The sequence below is a fragment of the Caretta caretta genome, chromosome 4 (genome assembly GCF_965140235.1).
Source record: "Caretta caretta isolate rCarCar2 chromosome 4, rCarCar1.hap1, whole genome shotgun sequence".
Lineage (NCBI taxonomy): Eukaryota > Metazoa > Chordata > Testudines > Cheloniidae > Caretta > Caretta caretta.
This window is the reverse complement of record NC_134209.1, coordinates 111,672,126-111,688,600: the sequence shown is the minus strand read 5'-3', so window position 1 is coordinate 111,688,600 and position 16,475 is coordinate 111,672,126. Positions and strand designations below refer to the sequence as shown.

At 42.5% G+C, this 16,475-nt stretch overlaps 1 protein-coding gene across 1 annotated transcript; it reads left to right on the top strand.

Annotated features, from left to right (window-relative positions):
• The first annotated feature begins 1,356 nt into the window (after nt 1–1,356).
• LOC142071974 (uncharacterized) lies at nt 1,357–9,719 on the top strand. Its single transcript, XM_075128225.1, has 3 exons — nt 1,357–1,407; nt 8,471–8,599; nt 8,681–9,719. Exons 1-3 carry the CDS (start codon nt 1,357–1,359, stop codon nt 9,620–9,622), a joined length of 1,122 nt encoding a protein of 373 aa, XP_074984326.1. The 3' UTR covers nt 9,623–9,719.
• Nucleotides 9,720–16,475: the final 6,756 nt, after the last annotated feature.

Here is a 16,475-nt window from a genome sequence, read left to right as displayed (position 1 = left end):
CTGAATCCCCACGAGGCCTTCCTGACTTGTAATTGAAAGACATCCTTTTGGGGATATAAATAACACAGAGAGACTTCATCTTTATTCTTTACATCAGGAGACAAAGAAACCAAGTGATATAATCTCTATGATGGGTCCTGGGAGACTATGGATGAGAGAAACCATTTTAAACAAAAACTGCATCTTCCTAGACTAAGTTTTATACTTTTAGATGTGTGTTTTCACTTTCATTTGCTTGTAGCCATCTCTGCCTTTATCTCTTTTATTTGATGTCATTTAATCTATGCTCTTTTGTTAGTAAACTTGTTTTACTTTCACTCTAAACCAGTTTAGTGCTGTGTATGAAGGGAGGAGTGTATTTACCCGATTTAAATAAATAAGCTGTGATGTACTGGCTGTTTAACAGAACAGCAAACTTAATGTCTTCTGTGAAGGCACACTGGTAGGGGCTATGAATTGCAGATAAACATCTCTGAGGAACTCAGGGACTGCAGTTCACTTATTGTTACCTACTAGGCAAGGTCTAGGTCTGGAGAGCACTGAGGAATTTGCTGCTGAGAGAGACAGACTAGTGTTGCAGGGAGCTGAGGCGGAGAGTTAACTCTTGCTGAAGCAGACAGGTGTCCCAGTGGCTCACAGCTCTGGGTATCCCCAGCAGCATGTTACACCACAGTATTGAGCTATTCTAATGCTGGAATTTCCATGCTCCGTGTTAGTGCATCCTTTATCCAACTCTGGAAAGTGTAATCCATATGTCAGGGAGTCTTGTATTTACAAGCCAGTTATAAGTGCAAGCAGACAATATATTTTAAAATATATAATTACATATTAGGCCTAGGTGAACTGTCTGTAGAAAACATGCCAAAGCTACAAGATCTCTTTGATCTCAGCATTATACTATCGAGAAATTGAAAGCCTTCCAAAATAGTTCTGTATATGAGGAAGTGTCACTTCTGCGTGTGCCAGTTTTGTAAGTAGAAAAGGAATACTTGTGGCACCTTAGAGACTAACAAATTTATTTGAGCATAAGCTTTCATGAGCTACAGCTCACTTCATCGGACGCATACAGTGGAAAATATAGCGGGAAGATTTTATATACACAGAGAACATGAAACAATGGGTGTTACCATACACACTGTAACAAGAGTGATCAGGAAAGGTGAGCTAGTACCAGCAGGAGAGCGGGGGCGGGGGGAACTTTTGTAGTGATAATCAAGGTGGGCCATTTCCAGCACTTTACAAGAACAGTAGGAGGGGAAATAAACAAGGGGAAATAGTTTAACTTTGTGTAATTATATATCCACTCCCAGTCTTTATTCAAGCCTAAGTTATTGTAAGTAAGTTTTGTAAGTAGATATGATAACAGTTTATGGCTTGCTTTATATGGATTTTCAGCAGCAAGCACAGGTACAAATTATCTTGAAATGATTTTATGGAGAGTTCGGTTTGTATCTGCATGAAATTCACTTTTTTATTTAGACTATATTTATTATTGTTGTGCCCTTTGCCATAACATCTGGGTGCCGTAAAAACAATAAAATCAACATACCATAAAAGTAGTCCCAATCTCAGACAAGCTATTTATTTAAAGGAATGCATTGTAAACCTCTCATATGTGCCCAAAAGTATATAAAAAGTGCTAGCTTTCTCAGGTCCCAATTCAGCATATGCACGTTCTTATGCATATACTAATTTTATGCATAGTAGTCTTCACTTCATTGACAACATTGGGACAATTCTGCAAGGGAACATGGGGATATGTCTCTCAGGTTACTCTCAGATGGATGCTCTGATGGGGAGCAATGGTGCCAACATGCTTTCCTGCAGACACTGATTAAATGAACCAGCTAATTAAAGGCTGGATTTTGAAATACAATCTTCTCACAGTAAGGGGCAGCAGATAGCTGTTGAAACAGAGCAGGCAGGAAACTGTGATTTTCAGAGGCACAGTTCTCTCCCTGGCTGCTCTCTTCCTCCATGGGAGAAATAGTTTGTGGTTAATAGCAGATTACTTCCTCTTCTATACCATTGTAGCTCTGCTCTCCAGAGGTGGATCCAACACGCCATCAATTTATTCCCTTCTTCAACTGTTCAACTGCATCACCCACCTTTATGGGAAGGTAGAGTAGTAGATCTATGGAAACTGATATCCTCCTGTTCTCCTGTGCTGTGATCTCTGAAGGAGGTAGCTCATGCAACGGAATAAGAGTGTGCTTTTGGATATAGTATTCCCCTGTGCAATGTCAAAAGGGCAGATCGCAATGCTGCCCTAAGGTTGTAAATTAATTCTACAGTAACCTAAGAGATACCAAATGTCTTAGAACAAATTCCTGAAGGTATCTCTGAACAGTCATTACAACTGGCAAGAAAGATATTTCCACTTCATCCCAGTCATTTATCTTTACTTATTAATTTAATATTGAAAGCTGGACTCCAGGACACTTCTTCCACTCTGGTCTTACCATGAGTTCATCCAAACTTCACAAACAAAATCATCATCCTGATCAGACTAGGTCACTCCCCGCTCCGAATCCCTCAACTGGCTTCCCCTTGTTCATGCGATCAAGCTTTAACTCCTTGCCTTTAAGATCCTGCACAACTCTGCCTCAGCTTATATCCTGTCGCTTTATCACATACCTTTTCAGCTATTTGACTCTATTAGTGATACCAGCCCAAATGCTTCCTTTGTGTTTTTCTCTCACTCCCATCTTCATGATTTCTTCCATGCTGTGCTTACATATGGAAAAGCATCCCAGTTCCAGTGTGCCAACTCTACCCACCTTCTCCTGATTCAAAGGCTCACTTCTTCAGTAAGGCCCATAGACACTTACTCATGTCAGTCATTCGACTTGACCCTCATCAGAAGAGTGTGAAAGGATGCTAAAGCTATGAGTATAAATCCTGACATTCTTATGTTTTCATCAGATTAATTGCCAGAGGGGAGGAATCTAAGACGAGAGAAGGTGCTTTTGACCTGCTAATATATTTCATAGGCAAAGAGTTAGGTTTTTTAGCTCTTTCAGAAATAGTATTTCAGGAGATAGGACAGAGAAACTGTAATTAATAAATGAGAATAGTTAAAGATCATTTGGAGATATCAATTAATTCTTTTGTCTCAGTATCAGTGAAAATAGGCTTGCTAACTACTAGTAATATTTCCCTTGCTTAGAATCACCATTTGAAAAGGACTATTATAACCTATTTACATTGTGAAAATAAAGATGCAAATCGAAGAGGGATGTGTCTGTTAAATAATCCTAAAACAAGTGATCTGGGTGAAATTATGAGCACAAAACATTTCTGAAAATTATGTATATGCTGCTCAGGTTGGGCAGAGAGTTGTACATACAAATTCCCTACTCTCAAATGCATGATTTACTTTAACCGCTCCTGTTTAAAGGGTCTGTGCCCTGTGCACTTGTACCTTTTTAAGCACTTAAAACGCCATCCTACTCTGAGAGGTTCTGAAGGCTAAGACCTTTCTTCTGCCAATCTTCTAACATTTTTGTCAAATTTCTTTTTTTTTTAAATCACAAAATAGCATCTTGTGAAATAATGGAATGCCCTGAAAGCAGTTGTTCTGTAGCCCATGAATAGTAACAGTCAAAGTTCAGAGACAGAGGGTATTGACTGACATATGATCTGTGACTGGATTTAAGGGCAGAATTTATATCATTCACATTAAAATGGCAATCACTTCTTAGCTGTTATTAGCATCGAGAATGAAGGCAGCACACAAATGCTATTTGCAGTGAGTAAAAGAAAAGAGAGAAGACAATGAGGAATTTACAAATTCATTTTTTCAAAAAATGCTTGCCAAGCATGAAAATATTTAGAAAGCAATTATTCTATCTACTTAACAAAAGAGGAAGAAAGGATTGTAAAGATCAGAAACTGGTTAAAACAGAAAGAAGAGAGAGACTGGCAGCAGTTTAATCCATTGTCAAAGAACATCCTCGCATAAGCAGAGCTGTTTCATATTATTATTGTTTAATTGTATTGTGATAGTAGCTAGAGGTCCCCATCAGGGACATGCTGAACACAGACATAATGAAAAAAGGTAGTGCCTGCCCCCAAAGAGCTTACAATCATTGTTTTCATGTTAAGAAGCAGAAATAGCTTACTATTTGATTCAGTGACATTTCATTGACAATATCCAGTGGGTTCAAGACTCACTTTCTTCTAACACGAAACATAGAAAACAATACTAAAACTAATGTCTCTTTCTCTCCCTGCTTCAGAGTGTCTGCCTACAACCTTCCCCAAACACAGTCCCTCATTTCCACGGGCTACCTTCCTACTACAGTGGGGTTTGGGTTTTTTTGTTTTCTCCAAACAAACCATACACATGGTCCCAGTCCAGCAAAGCACTTCAGCTCCTCCTGAACTTTAAGAATGTGAGCTGTCCTATTGACTTTGATAGGGCTCCTCACATACTTACTCATATGTATATGTGATTGCAGGATCATGGCCTTTGTTTCTACATTATTTTTCTTTTTGATTTGAATCTGAACATTTTTAACACTTTTGGGCTCCATCCTACAATCAGATCCACCAAGGTGGATCTGATTGCAAGTTGAGGGTCTAAATCCATTTCTTTCCTTGGCCTACCTTCTTGCTAATCAACTCTCATCCCTTCTTCCAAATGCTGTAAATAGTTGTACCACACCTTGAATATAAAAGTAACTAATTAAGCCTAGCAACACTGCTACAAGGTAACCATTATTATTCCCGCTTTACAGCTGGGGAAACTGGTTCACAGAGGTTTGGTGAATTGCCCAAGACCACATAATGTGGCAAGCGTCAGACAGATCTATAACCTAGGAGCTCACCATCCTAGACCTGTGCTCAGTTCACAAAACCAACTTTTAAGAAAGCCTCATGCCATTGACAGCATAAAAGAGTTAATCGATATATTAAACATTACTTTCAGTAAAAGGTTTGGTTTGACTTTGTGTGGATAATGGTAAGTTTACATGATTTTATACCAAGAATTTGATTTTAAGGAGTCTATTATCCCACAAGACATTCTTGTTTCTTCACACTTTCTGAAATTGCCCCTTATTCCAGAAGTTCCTGAAAAGGTATCTTGCATTTTACAGGTGAACACAGACAAAAGCAATTAACTGAGTTTAGCAGTAGCAATTATCTCAGATTGCTATCACAAATTCAAAAGGGACACTTGATTTATAAAAAGTGTCTTTCTTTGACATAGAAAGGACTGTGAATGACTGTGTTTAATGAGGAAACTGAAACTTCCACTATTATTACAATGCAACTTTTGTTGCGGGCTGATGTTGTTTATTAGCTATTTTATAACATCCTCTAATGAATAAGACATTCCTAGTGATATGACAGAAAGGTGATTTTCAAGATTTGTAACTAAGATGATATAGTTTGACTATGTAACTACAGACAGTCTTGACTTACAAAAAGTGCATTATTTCAAAGGTACATTTTTATGAACTCTCCTCACAAACCTACTGCATAAATTATATATGACTAAAGATAAGCTAGTCCATGTCTCCTGTACACTCTGACTTTTCTGTCTATCTGAGGCTTTCTGAATAAGTACATTTTTTAAAAAAAACTATAATCATACTTCATAATGGACAGGTTTTCCCCCCTTTCCATTTGCGTGGAACCTTATAAACATTAGGATGACTTCAGCGTAAAAAGACTGGACACAGCTGGGTGATACTGCTATCTCAGAGAACAGCTTAGTCATTGAACTGAAAAGAAATGCTTCCCCCAGGTGCTTAGGAAAATGTCATAATCTCTTCAACATGATGAAGCTAACAGGGTTACAGAGATCAGGGTAAAAGCCAGTTGTGGGGCTAAAAGGTATACTCATCACAGTTTGAACCTTTAATCTTGAAGAAGTTACAATTTTCTCTCCTAATGGCTGTCATAGGGTCATTTGAATGTAGGATTCACTTTATTCAAGCTAAAGTAGTGAAGAAAACCTTAAGGTCACTTGATAACAATTGGGATCATTTTACAAGCTGTGAGATCCAGACATTCAATGCCTTCTTATGCCAGTAGCAGAAACCATAAGTTTAAAGACCTAAGTATTTCAAATGACAGCTTTTTGTCACAAAGAGCAAGGTGGTTCTTACCAATTTATCTAGATTGTCATTAAGTGTGAAATGTTACAGTATCACCAAGCTGCTTAATGTCTGATGCACCTGAGAAGCAGGGAGAAATGTGAGATTTCTTTTACTCATCATGACAGAAAGATGACTATGGCTGAAACTAATAAAATCATAGAAGTGTAGGACAGGAAGGGACCCAGTAGGTCATATAGTCCAGTCTCCTGTACTCAAGACAGGACAAAGAAATAACTAGACCATTACTGACAGGTGCTTGTTAACCTGTTCTTAGAAACCTCCAATGACAGAGATTCCACAGTCTCCCTAGGCAATTTGTTCCAGTGCTTAACTACCCTCAACATAATTTAATGGATGCCATCTGTCAAAAGTGAGTCCTGTCACTGTCACTCTCTGGATAGACACCAGTTTGTTGTGATGGACCCAACTGCTGGTATCACATGCTTATAAGTCTACTGGGTTTGGACAGAGCCTGGTCACTGGTCCTAGCTCTGGATCAATAAGGTACACTCCCAGATTCAGACCCCTTGTCTGAGCTTTTCTTTGGGATACTATACTGGTACTATACTGTCCTGGTACCTCCCATTTTTATAGGCAGATAAGGAACACAAGTTTAGCAAAGGAATTCAAGAACAGTGTCTTTACCTCTAAAAATAATTCAAGAATTACAGATTTTTATCAAATAAAACTCTCTCTACCCACCCCACTTCCCCTCTAGTCCGATCTCACTCCTTCATGTCTGGGGTCTTGTTAGCATTTAGGGGTAGGTAGGGTCCCTCCTGTCTTCTCTCTCTCTTTAGTCAGTTCTTCTTGAATGTAGGGTCCCCCGCCTTCTAAATACAATCTGTCTTTCTCTCTTTAGCCACATGCCCACCCTGAGAAACGCCAGTCCCTTCCCCCAGTCAGGCTTCTGTGTAGAGAGTTAGTTGCTCAATGGGGTTCAGTCAGCAGTCAACAGACCATCAAAGTTGATAGCCTTAGATCACTGTGATGACTTTCTAGTCATAGTCATTCAACTATGTGTCCAGTATCTGTCTGGAATGAAATTTAATGACCTGACCTTGTCAGGGTCAACTCTGATTTTTCCAACAGAGAACACAAAATGGAAGATAGAATATAAAAATAGAAGTGATAATTTGAAGTTATGCTTAATGAAGGCAGCATAATCTAGTGATTAGAGCAAAATGTAGGAATCAAGAAATGTATTCCTAATGCTGATAATAATTCACTATATGGCCTTGCACAACTCAATGTCTGATGTTGCTGGGAAGGGGGGAAAAAGTTCAAGAACCAGCCTCTCCTTTTATTGCAGTCTTCCATTTGTCAAAGTAATATGACTCCTCAACGTTCTGATAGACTCATAACTAACACTGAATGTTGAGACAGCAGTCGAAAGACATGTGCCATTCCAGCTCCAGATTAGTAGGAAGTGATGGGTGGTTACCCTCTAGGACAAGGATGGTGATCTATGATTTTGTTACTTCCAGACAGGACTAATGTAATTCACTGTTCTTATAGTCACCCAGATCATTAAAGAGATGAGATAACAAGATCAGACTAAACCACACCCACTGTTAGCTCCCAGTAGCAATTCAAAGCTTTGGTTTGAAGCTACAAGACCAGTTTAATTAGAAATTGATTCACCAGACATGGCCTTTAGAGACAGATGACCTCTTCTGGAAAAAAAAATATATAGCTAATTGAGGTTTATAAGTGTACGTAGTAAATACCATAGCAACCAGAAGAAGTAGGAGTAAGCCAAAGCCTGAACATAAGAACACAGTCTGCTCGGAGATCCATTTATTTGCCGATGCCTTTCTTCCATAACAACAATCAAGGAAATACTAACAAAAAAGAAAAAGAAAAAACACCCAGACCCCAGAAGTGCTATTTTAACCCCAGTCAGGAGTAGAGTAAAATCAACTGTGAAGTCCAGTCTGGGACTTTGCAGATCTAAATTACCTCTTCAGGGCTCAGGTGCTATTGTGGTAGATATGATAGACAGATAGGTTTCAATTTCCCCCTCTGTTCAATGGGGATTGTAATGTTTTCATAAAGCAGCTTGAGAGCCTCACTTCTAAGAAGTGCTAAGTAAGAGCAAAAGATGTATTGGGTTAGATCCTCAGGTGTTTTAAATCAATCATTGCAGTTTTACTCCAACTGAGCTGGCCCATTATATCTTCAAAGTGAAAAGTACTTCACTATCACACTTCAAGGCATTTCATCCTTTGTCTTTTGCCCTGCACTCTGAGGAAAACTGCAGCATTCACATAGGTCTGTTTTGTTTGAAATGAATGCAGGGGGCGGGCAGTAGGGTGTCTGTTTGTTTGCGACAGGGAAGCCTGGCTGTTTAAAAATAGCCAGAGCTTCGCGAACCAGCTGAGCGGCGGGGACAGCAGAGCAGCTCACAGCAGGAGTTTGCCTGGGAGTTCGCCTGGAGTGAGCCCAGTGAGGCATACGTCTTGCAAACTGCTCTGAGGAAGCTCATAGTAGGAAGGTGATATGGAAGGGGGGGGGGTTCAGCTGTTGTGACCTGCACTGGATGTGCCATGTTTGTCTTTCTTCCACAGGACAGAAGCGACTTTGTCTGTACAAAGTGCAAGCTGGTCTCCATATTGCAAGAGAAGATTGAAGGTCTGGAGCAACAGATAACGACCCTGCGTTGCATACGGGAAACTGAGGATTTTCTGGACAAAACTCAGGATAGGCTTCTAGGGGCACAAAGCTCTACAGATACAGAGCAGGTTGCACAGAGGAGCCAAGAGGCCAGTGAAGAAGCTTGGCAACATGTGACCTCCAGAAGAGGTAAGCGGAATGTCCGGGTTCCAGTAACACAGACACAGGTAACTAACCGCTTTCATGTTCTCTCCACAGGTATCATTGCGGAGAGCGGACCAGATGATATGTCTGGGGCGAGAAAGCAGAAGGAGACTCCGCTGGTTGGAAGGCATGAGATGCGCTGTCCTGAGGTTGGGAGTTCCACGACCACCACTCCCAAGAGGAGAAGGCGGGTGGTGGTGGTCGGGGACTCGCTCCTCCGGGGGACTGAGTCATCTATCTGCCGCCCTGACCGGGAAAACCGAGAAGTCTGCTGCTTGCCGGGGGCTAAGATTCGCGATGTGACGGAGAGACTGCCGAGACTCATCAAGCCCTCGGATCGCTACCCCTTCCTGCTTCTCCACGTGGGCACCAATGATACTGCCAAGAATGACCTTGAGCGGATCACTGCGGACTATGTGGCTCTAGGAAGAAGGATAAAGGAGTTGGAGGTGCAAGTGGTGTTCTCGTCCATCCTCCCCGTGGAAGGAAAAGGCCTAGGTAGGGAGCGTCGAATCGTGGAAGTCAACGAATGGCTACGCAGGTGGTCTCGGAGAGAAGGCTTTGGATTCTTCGACCATGGGATGGTGTTCCAAGAAGGAGTGCTAGGCAGAGACGGGCTCCACTTAACGAAGAGAGGGAAGAGCATCTTCGCGAGCAGGCTGGCTAACCTAGTGAGGAGGGCTTTAAACTAGGTTCACCGGGGGAAGGAGACCAAAGCCCTGAGGTAAGTGGGAAAGCGGGATACCGGGAGGAAGCACAGGCAGGAATGTCTGTGAGGGGAGGGCTCCTGCCTCATACTGTGAATGAGGGGCGATCAACAGGTTATCTCAAGTGCTTATATACAAATGCACAAAGCCTTGGAAACAAGCAGGGAGAACTGGAGGTCCTGGTGATGTCAAGGAACTATGACGTGATTGGAATAACAGAGACTTGGTGGGATAACTCACATGACTGGAGTACTGTCATGGATGGTTATAAACTGTTCAGGAAGGACAGGCAGGGCAGAAAAGGTGGGGGAGTAGCACTGTATGTAAGGGAGCAGTATGACTGCTCAGAGCTCCGGTACGAAACTGCAGAAAAACCTGAGTGTCTCTGGATTAAGTTTAGAAGTGTGTGCAACAAGAGTGATGTAGTGGTGGGAGTCTGCTATAGACCACCAGACCAGGGGGATGAGGTAGATTAGGCTTTCTTCCGGCAGCTCACGGAAGCTACTGGATCGCATGCCCTGATTCTCATGGGTGACTTTAATTTTCCTGATATCTGCTGGGAGAGCAATACAGCGGTGCATAGACAATCCAGGAAGTTTTTGGAAAGCGTAGGGGACAATTTCCTGGCGCAAGTGCTCGAGGAGCCAACTAGGGGGGGCGCTTTTCTTGACCTGCTGCTCACAAACCGGGTAGAATTAGTGGGGGAAGCAAAAGTGGATGGGAATCTGGGGGGCAGTGACCATGAGTTGGTTGAGTTCAGGATCCTGACACAGGGAAGAAAGGTAAGCAGCACGATACGGACCCTGGACTTCAGGAAAGCAGACTTCGACTCCCTCAGGGAACGGATGGCCAGGATCCCCTGGGGGACTAACTTGAAGGGGAAAGGAGTCCAGGAGAGCTGGCTGTATTTCAAGGAATCCCTGTTGAGGTTACAGGGACAAACCATCCCGATGAGTCGAAAGAATAGTAAATATGGCAGGCGACCAGCTTGGCTTAATGGTGAAATCTTAGCGGATCTTAAACATAAAAAAGAAGCTTACAAGAAGTGGAAGGTTGGACATATGACCAGGGAAGAGTATAAAAATATTGCTAGGGCATGTAGGAATGTTATCAGGAGGGCCAAATCGCACCTGGAGCTGCAGCTAGCCAGAGATGTCAAGAGTAACAAGAAGGGTTTCTTCAGGTATGTTGGCAACAAGAAGAAAGCCAAGGAATGTGTGGGCCCCTTACTGAATGAGGGAGGCAAACTAGTGACAGAGGATGTGGAAAAAGCTAATGTACTCAATGCTTTTTTTGCCTCTGTTTTCACTAACAAGGTCAGCTCCCAGACTGCTACGCTGGGCATCACAAAATGGGGAAGAGATGGCCAGCCCTCTGTGGAGATAGAGGTGGTTAGGGACTTTTTAGAAAAGCTGGACGTGCACAAGTCCATGGGGCCGGACGAGTTGCATCCGAGAGTGCTGAAGGAACTGGCGGCTGTGATTGCAGAGCCATTGGCCATTATCTTTGAAAACTCGTGGCGAACCGGGGAAGTCCCGGATGACTGGAAAAAGGCTAATGTAGTGCCAATCTTTAAAAAAGGGAAGAAGGAGGATCCTGGGAACTACAGGCCAGTCAGCCTCACTTCAGTCCCTGGAAAAATCATGGAGCAGGTCCTCAAAGAATCAATCCTGAAGCACTTGCATGAGAGGAAAGTGATCAGGAACAGCCAGCATGGATTCACCAAGGGAAGGTCATGCCTGACTAATCTAATCGCCTTCTATGATGAGATTACTGGTTCTGTGGATGAAGGGAAAGCAGTGGATGTATTGTTTCTTGACTTTAGCAAAGCTTTTGACACGGTCTCCCACAGTATTCTTGTCAGCAAGTTAAGGAAGTATGGGCTGGATGAATGCACTACAAGGTGGGTAGAAAGCTGGCTAGATTGTCGGGCTCAATGGGTAGTGATCAATGGCTCCATGTCTAGTTGGCAGCCGGTATCAAGTGGTGTGCCCCAAGGGTCGGTCCTGGGGCCGGTTTTGTTCAATATCTTCATAAATGATCTGGAGGATGGTGTGGATTGCACTCTCAGGAAATTTGCGGATGATACTAAACTGGGAGGAGTGGTAGATACGCTGGAGGGGAGGGATAGGATACAGAAGGACCTAGACAAATTGGAGGATTGGGCCAAAAGAAATCTGATGAGGTTCAATAAGGATAAGTGCAGGGTCCTGCACTTAGGACGGAAGAACCCAATGCACAGCTACAGACTAGGGACCGAATGGCTAGGCAGCAGTTCTGCGGAAAAGGACCTAGGGGTGACAGTGGACGAGAAGCTGGATATGAGTCAGCAGTGTGCCCTTGTTGCCAAGAAGGCCAATGGCATTTTGGGATGTATAAGTAGGGGCATAGCGAGCAGATCGAGGGACGTGATCGTTCCCCTCTATTCGACATTGGTGAGGCCTCATCTGGAGTACTGTGTCCAGTTTTGGGCCCCACACTTCAAGAAGGATGTGGATAAATTGGAGAGAGTCCAGCGAAGGGCAACAAAAATGATTAGGGGTCTGGAACATATGAGTTATGAGGAGAGGCTGAGGGAGCTGGGATTGTTTAGCCTGCAGAAGAGAAGAATGAGGGGGGATTTGATAGCTGTTTTCAACTACCTGAAAGGGGGTTCCAAAGAGGATGGCTCTAGACTGTTCTCAATGGTATCAGATGACAGAACGAGGAGTAATGGTCTCAAGTTACAGTGGGGGAGGTTTAGATTGGATATTAGGAAAAACTTTTTCACTATGAGGGTGGTGAAACACTGGAATGCGTTACCTAGGGAGGTGGTAGAATCTCCTTCCTTAGAGGTTTTTAAGGTCAGGCTTGACAAAGCCCTGGCTGGGATGATTTAACTGGGAATTGGTCCTGCTTTGAGCAGGGGGTTGGACTAGATGACCTTCTGGGGTCCCTTCCAACCCTTATATTCTATGATTCTATGATTCTATGAATGTAACAGAAGTTTTGATTTCTGTAATGATTTTTCTACTTGTGTGACTAATAAGAAGTTATAGACCACAAGAACAGAGGACCATAAAATGGGGAGGACCTCTAAAAACTATTACAGTGACAGAGTAAATTGTTCTTCGTGCTCCCCCCACCCCAGATTCCTCCTCCCAATCTATCCCCAAACCCCCTTATGAACTCTCTTCAGATTCCCCTTTGTGAGCTCCCTCCTATCTAGTTCCCTTCCCCTGGTCCTTCCCATCTACTTACTATCCCTATGTAATAGTTCTTGGGGTATGCAGGAGGACTGAGAGTCATGCTGATACCCTCCCTCCTCAAGCATGAGGTAGACTTGCTTATAATTAACTGGGTGTCAGCTCCCTAACACAACCACCTGTTAGGCACCCACACACTCTCCTCAGGGCTATTCCAGACTTTTACTTTGCCTTGGAGATTAACAAGCCACTTTGAAATGTTCCCCTGTAATGCCCAGCCCCTTATTCACTGAAAAAAATCACAGAAATACTAGGTTTGCTGTCCCCAATGGAATAGTGTACACATCTGCTTGTGTGATTCAACTCAGGATCAGGACCTATTTTAATATCACAGGACTTAGAGATATTTATAGTGAAATCAAGGATAAGTTTATTACCAAAAAGATTCAAGAGGTAGTGAGTATGTCATAGAACATCAGGGTTGGAAGGGACCTCAGGAGGTCATCTAGTCCAACCCCCTGCTCAAAGCAGGGCCAATCCCCAATTTTTGCCCCAAATGCCCCCCTAAAGGATTGAACTCATAACCCTGGGTTTAGCAAACCAATGCTCAAACCATTGAGCTATCCCTCCCCCCTCATTGAGCAACAAAATGATTAGGGGTCTGGAACACATGAGGGCAACAAAAATGATTAGGGGTCTGGAACACATGAGTTATGAGGAGAGGCTGAGGGAGCTGGGATTGTTTAGCCTGCAGAAGAGAAGAATGAGGGGGGATTTGATAGCTGCTTTCAACTACCTGAAAGGGGGTTCCAAAGAGGATGGCTCTAGACTGTTCTCAATGGTATCAGATGACAGAACGAGGAGTAATGGTCTCAAGCTGCAGTGGGGGAGGTTTAGATTGGATATTAGGAAAAACTTTTTCACTAAGAGGGTGGTGAAACACTGGAATGCGTTACCTAGGGAGGTGGTAGAATCTCCTTCCTTAGAGGTTTTTAAGGTCAGGCTTGACAAAGCCCTGGCTGGGATGATTTAACTGGGAATTGGTCCTGCTTCGAGCAGGGGGTTGGACTAGATGACCTTCTGGGGTCCCTTCCAACCCTTATATTCTATGATTCTATGATTCTATGATTCTATGAGTAAGGATAATGGAAGCAAAAGGTCACATAAAACAAAATCATAACACATTTTGTAGAGACTAAACTTAACAGCTAGCCTCTTGTCTTAAGAAGTTTCTCATCCCACATATCAGCTACAGCATTTCAACCAAGGTTGGTTGAGATCCCATTTTCATGAAAGTAAGTACACTGTTCATTTAATTCCTGGGTGCAGGATGACAGGATGTCTTCTCTGTTCCCCAAATATAGTCTAGCAAACCACTGAAATATATGTCAGGTTTAGATTCTCTTCCTCACCTGTGTGCTCTTCATTGTTGACTTTGTATCTCCGACTTTGTATATAAATGTGCAAGCTTACAACACTTAATTTACATGCAGATAAACAGGCAAGTAAACATATTTTGTCTGGCAGGAAACCTGTTTCTCCACCTCTGCTGTGCTACAGACTATAGGAACATATTTTCAATATACATATATAACTCCTGACAATCTCTGTATATACATTTCACAGTGATGTTAATGGCCAGTATAGAATCACAGAAGATTAGGGTTGAAAAAGACCTCAGGAGGTAATCTAATCCAACCCTCTGCTCAAAGCATGGCCTTTGCTTTCTTTCAGATTTCATATAACGTTCTTTGATGAACCAGAAGGATAAATAAGGATCACCTTTTAACCCCCTTGCAAGTTGTCATTTAGGGGTTCTTGGGTCACACCCTGGATCTCCCTTCACCTGAAATCCTCCAAAAACTAATCCCTTCTCCAGGTATCTTCCATCTGAAATCCCTTTCTCTAGCTCTTCTCCTGCTTGTCTTCCCCTCATTCCAAGCTATTTTTCAAAGGTTCTTCAACTTTGGAGAACCTGGAGTCTGATCAATGTCCTTTGGGAGTCAATAGAAATATTTTCATTGACTTCAATAAGTTTTGGACCAGGCTGTTTCTATGATCCCTTTTCAGAGGAACAGCCGTGTTAGTCTGTATTCGCAAAAAGAAAAGGAGTACTTGTGGCACCTTAGAGACTAACCAATTTATTTGAGCATGAGCTTTCGTGAGCTACAGCTCACTTCATCAGATGTATACCGTGGAAACTGCAGCAGACTTTATATACACACAGAGAATATGAAACAATACCTCCTCCCACCCCACTGTCCTGCTGGTAATAGCTTATCTAAAGTGATCAACAGGTGGGCCATTTCCAGCACAAAGCCAGGTTTTCTCACCCTCCACCCCCCCCACACACACACAAATTCACTCTCCTGCTGGTGCTAGCCCATCCAAAGTGACAACTCTTTACATAATCAAGTCGGGCTATTTCCTGCATAGATCCAGGTTTTCTCACATCCCCCCCACCCCCATACACACACAGACTCACTCTCCTGCTGGTAATAGCTCATCTAAACTGACCACTCTCCAAGTTTAAATCCAAGTTAAACCAGAACATCTGGGGGGGGGGGTAGGAAAAAACAAGAGGAAACAGGCTACCTTGCATAATGACTTAGCCACTCCCGGTCTCTATTTAAGCCTAAATTAATAGTATCCAATTTGCAAATGAATTTCAATTCAGCAGTTTCTCGCTGGAGTCTGGATTTGAAGTTTTTTTGTTTTAAGATAGCGACCTTCATGTCTGTGATTGCGTGACCAGAGAGATTGAAGTGTTCTCCGACTGGTTTATGAATGTTATAATTCTTGACATCTGATTTGTGTCCATTTATTCTTTTACGTAGAGACTGTCCAGTTTGACCAATGTACATGGCATAGGGGTATTGCTGGCACATGATGGCATATATCACATTGGTGGATGTGCAGGTGAACGAGCCTCTGATAGTGTGGCTGATGTTATTAGGCCCTGTGATGGTGTCCCCTGAATAGATATGTGGGCACAATTGGCAACGGGCTTTGTTGCAAGGATAAGTTCCTGGGTTAGTGGTTCTGTTGTGTGGTATGTGGTTGTTGCTAGCACCAGCAGGAGAGTGAATTTGTGTGTGTGTGGGGGGGGTGGAGGGTGAGAAAACCTGGCTTTGTGCTGGAAATGGCCCACCTGTTGATCACTTTAGATAAGCTATTACCAGCAGGACAGTGGGGTGGGAGGAGGTATTGTTTCATATTCTCTGTGTGTATATAAAGTCTGCTGCAGTTTCCACGGTATACATCTGATGAAGTGAGCTGTAGCTCACGAAAGCTCATGCTCAAATAAATTGGTTAGTCTCTAAGGTGCCACAAGTACTCCTTTTCTTTCTATGATCCCTGTATGTCAGGGATTATTGGGTTTCCCCTGCTATTAACTCTTAATTTACAAAATTCTTGGTAACCAAAAAAAAATCAGGCTTTTTTTTTCTTTTGTTAAACAGAAAAATATTTTGTTAATGTGATGTGTTATGACACACAAAGTTAATTTATTTTTTATAAATATAAATTCCCTTATTTGCTGTGATTGATATTTCTTCAAGACAATTGTTGAGGTATGCAAAAATTTTATGATGCAGCCATGAATACCTTGTTGAGTAAATAGGTCAAATTCTCCTCTCATTGGAGCAGTTCTG

Coding starts and splice junctions, on each gene's coding strand:
- LOC142071974 (XM_075128225.1), top strand. CDS start 1,357: ATGATAACAGTTTATGGCTTGCTTTATATGGATTTTCAGCAGCAAGCA. Junction 1,408..8,470: donor ATTTTCAGCAGCAAGCACAG/GTACAAATTATC, acceptor GTTTAAAAATAG/CCAGAGCTTCGCGAACCAGC. Junction 8,600..8,680: donor CTGCTCTGAGGAAGCTCATA/GTAGGAAGGTGA, acceptor TTTCTTCCACAG/GACAGAAGCGACTTTGTCTG.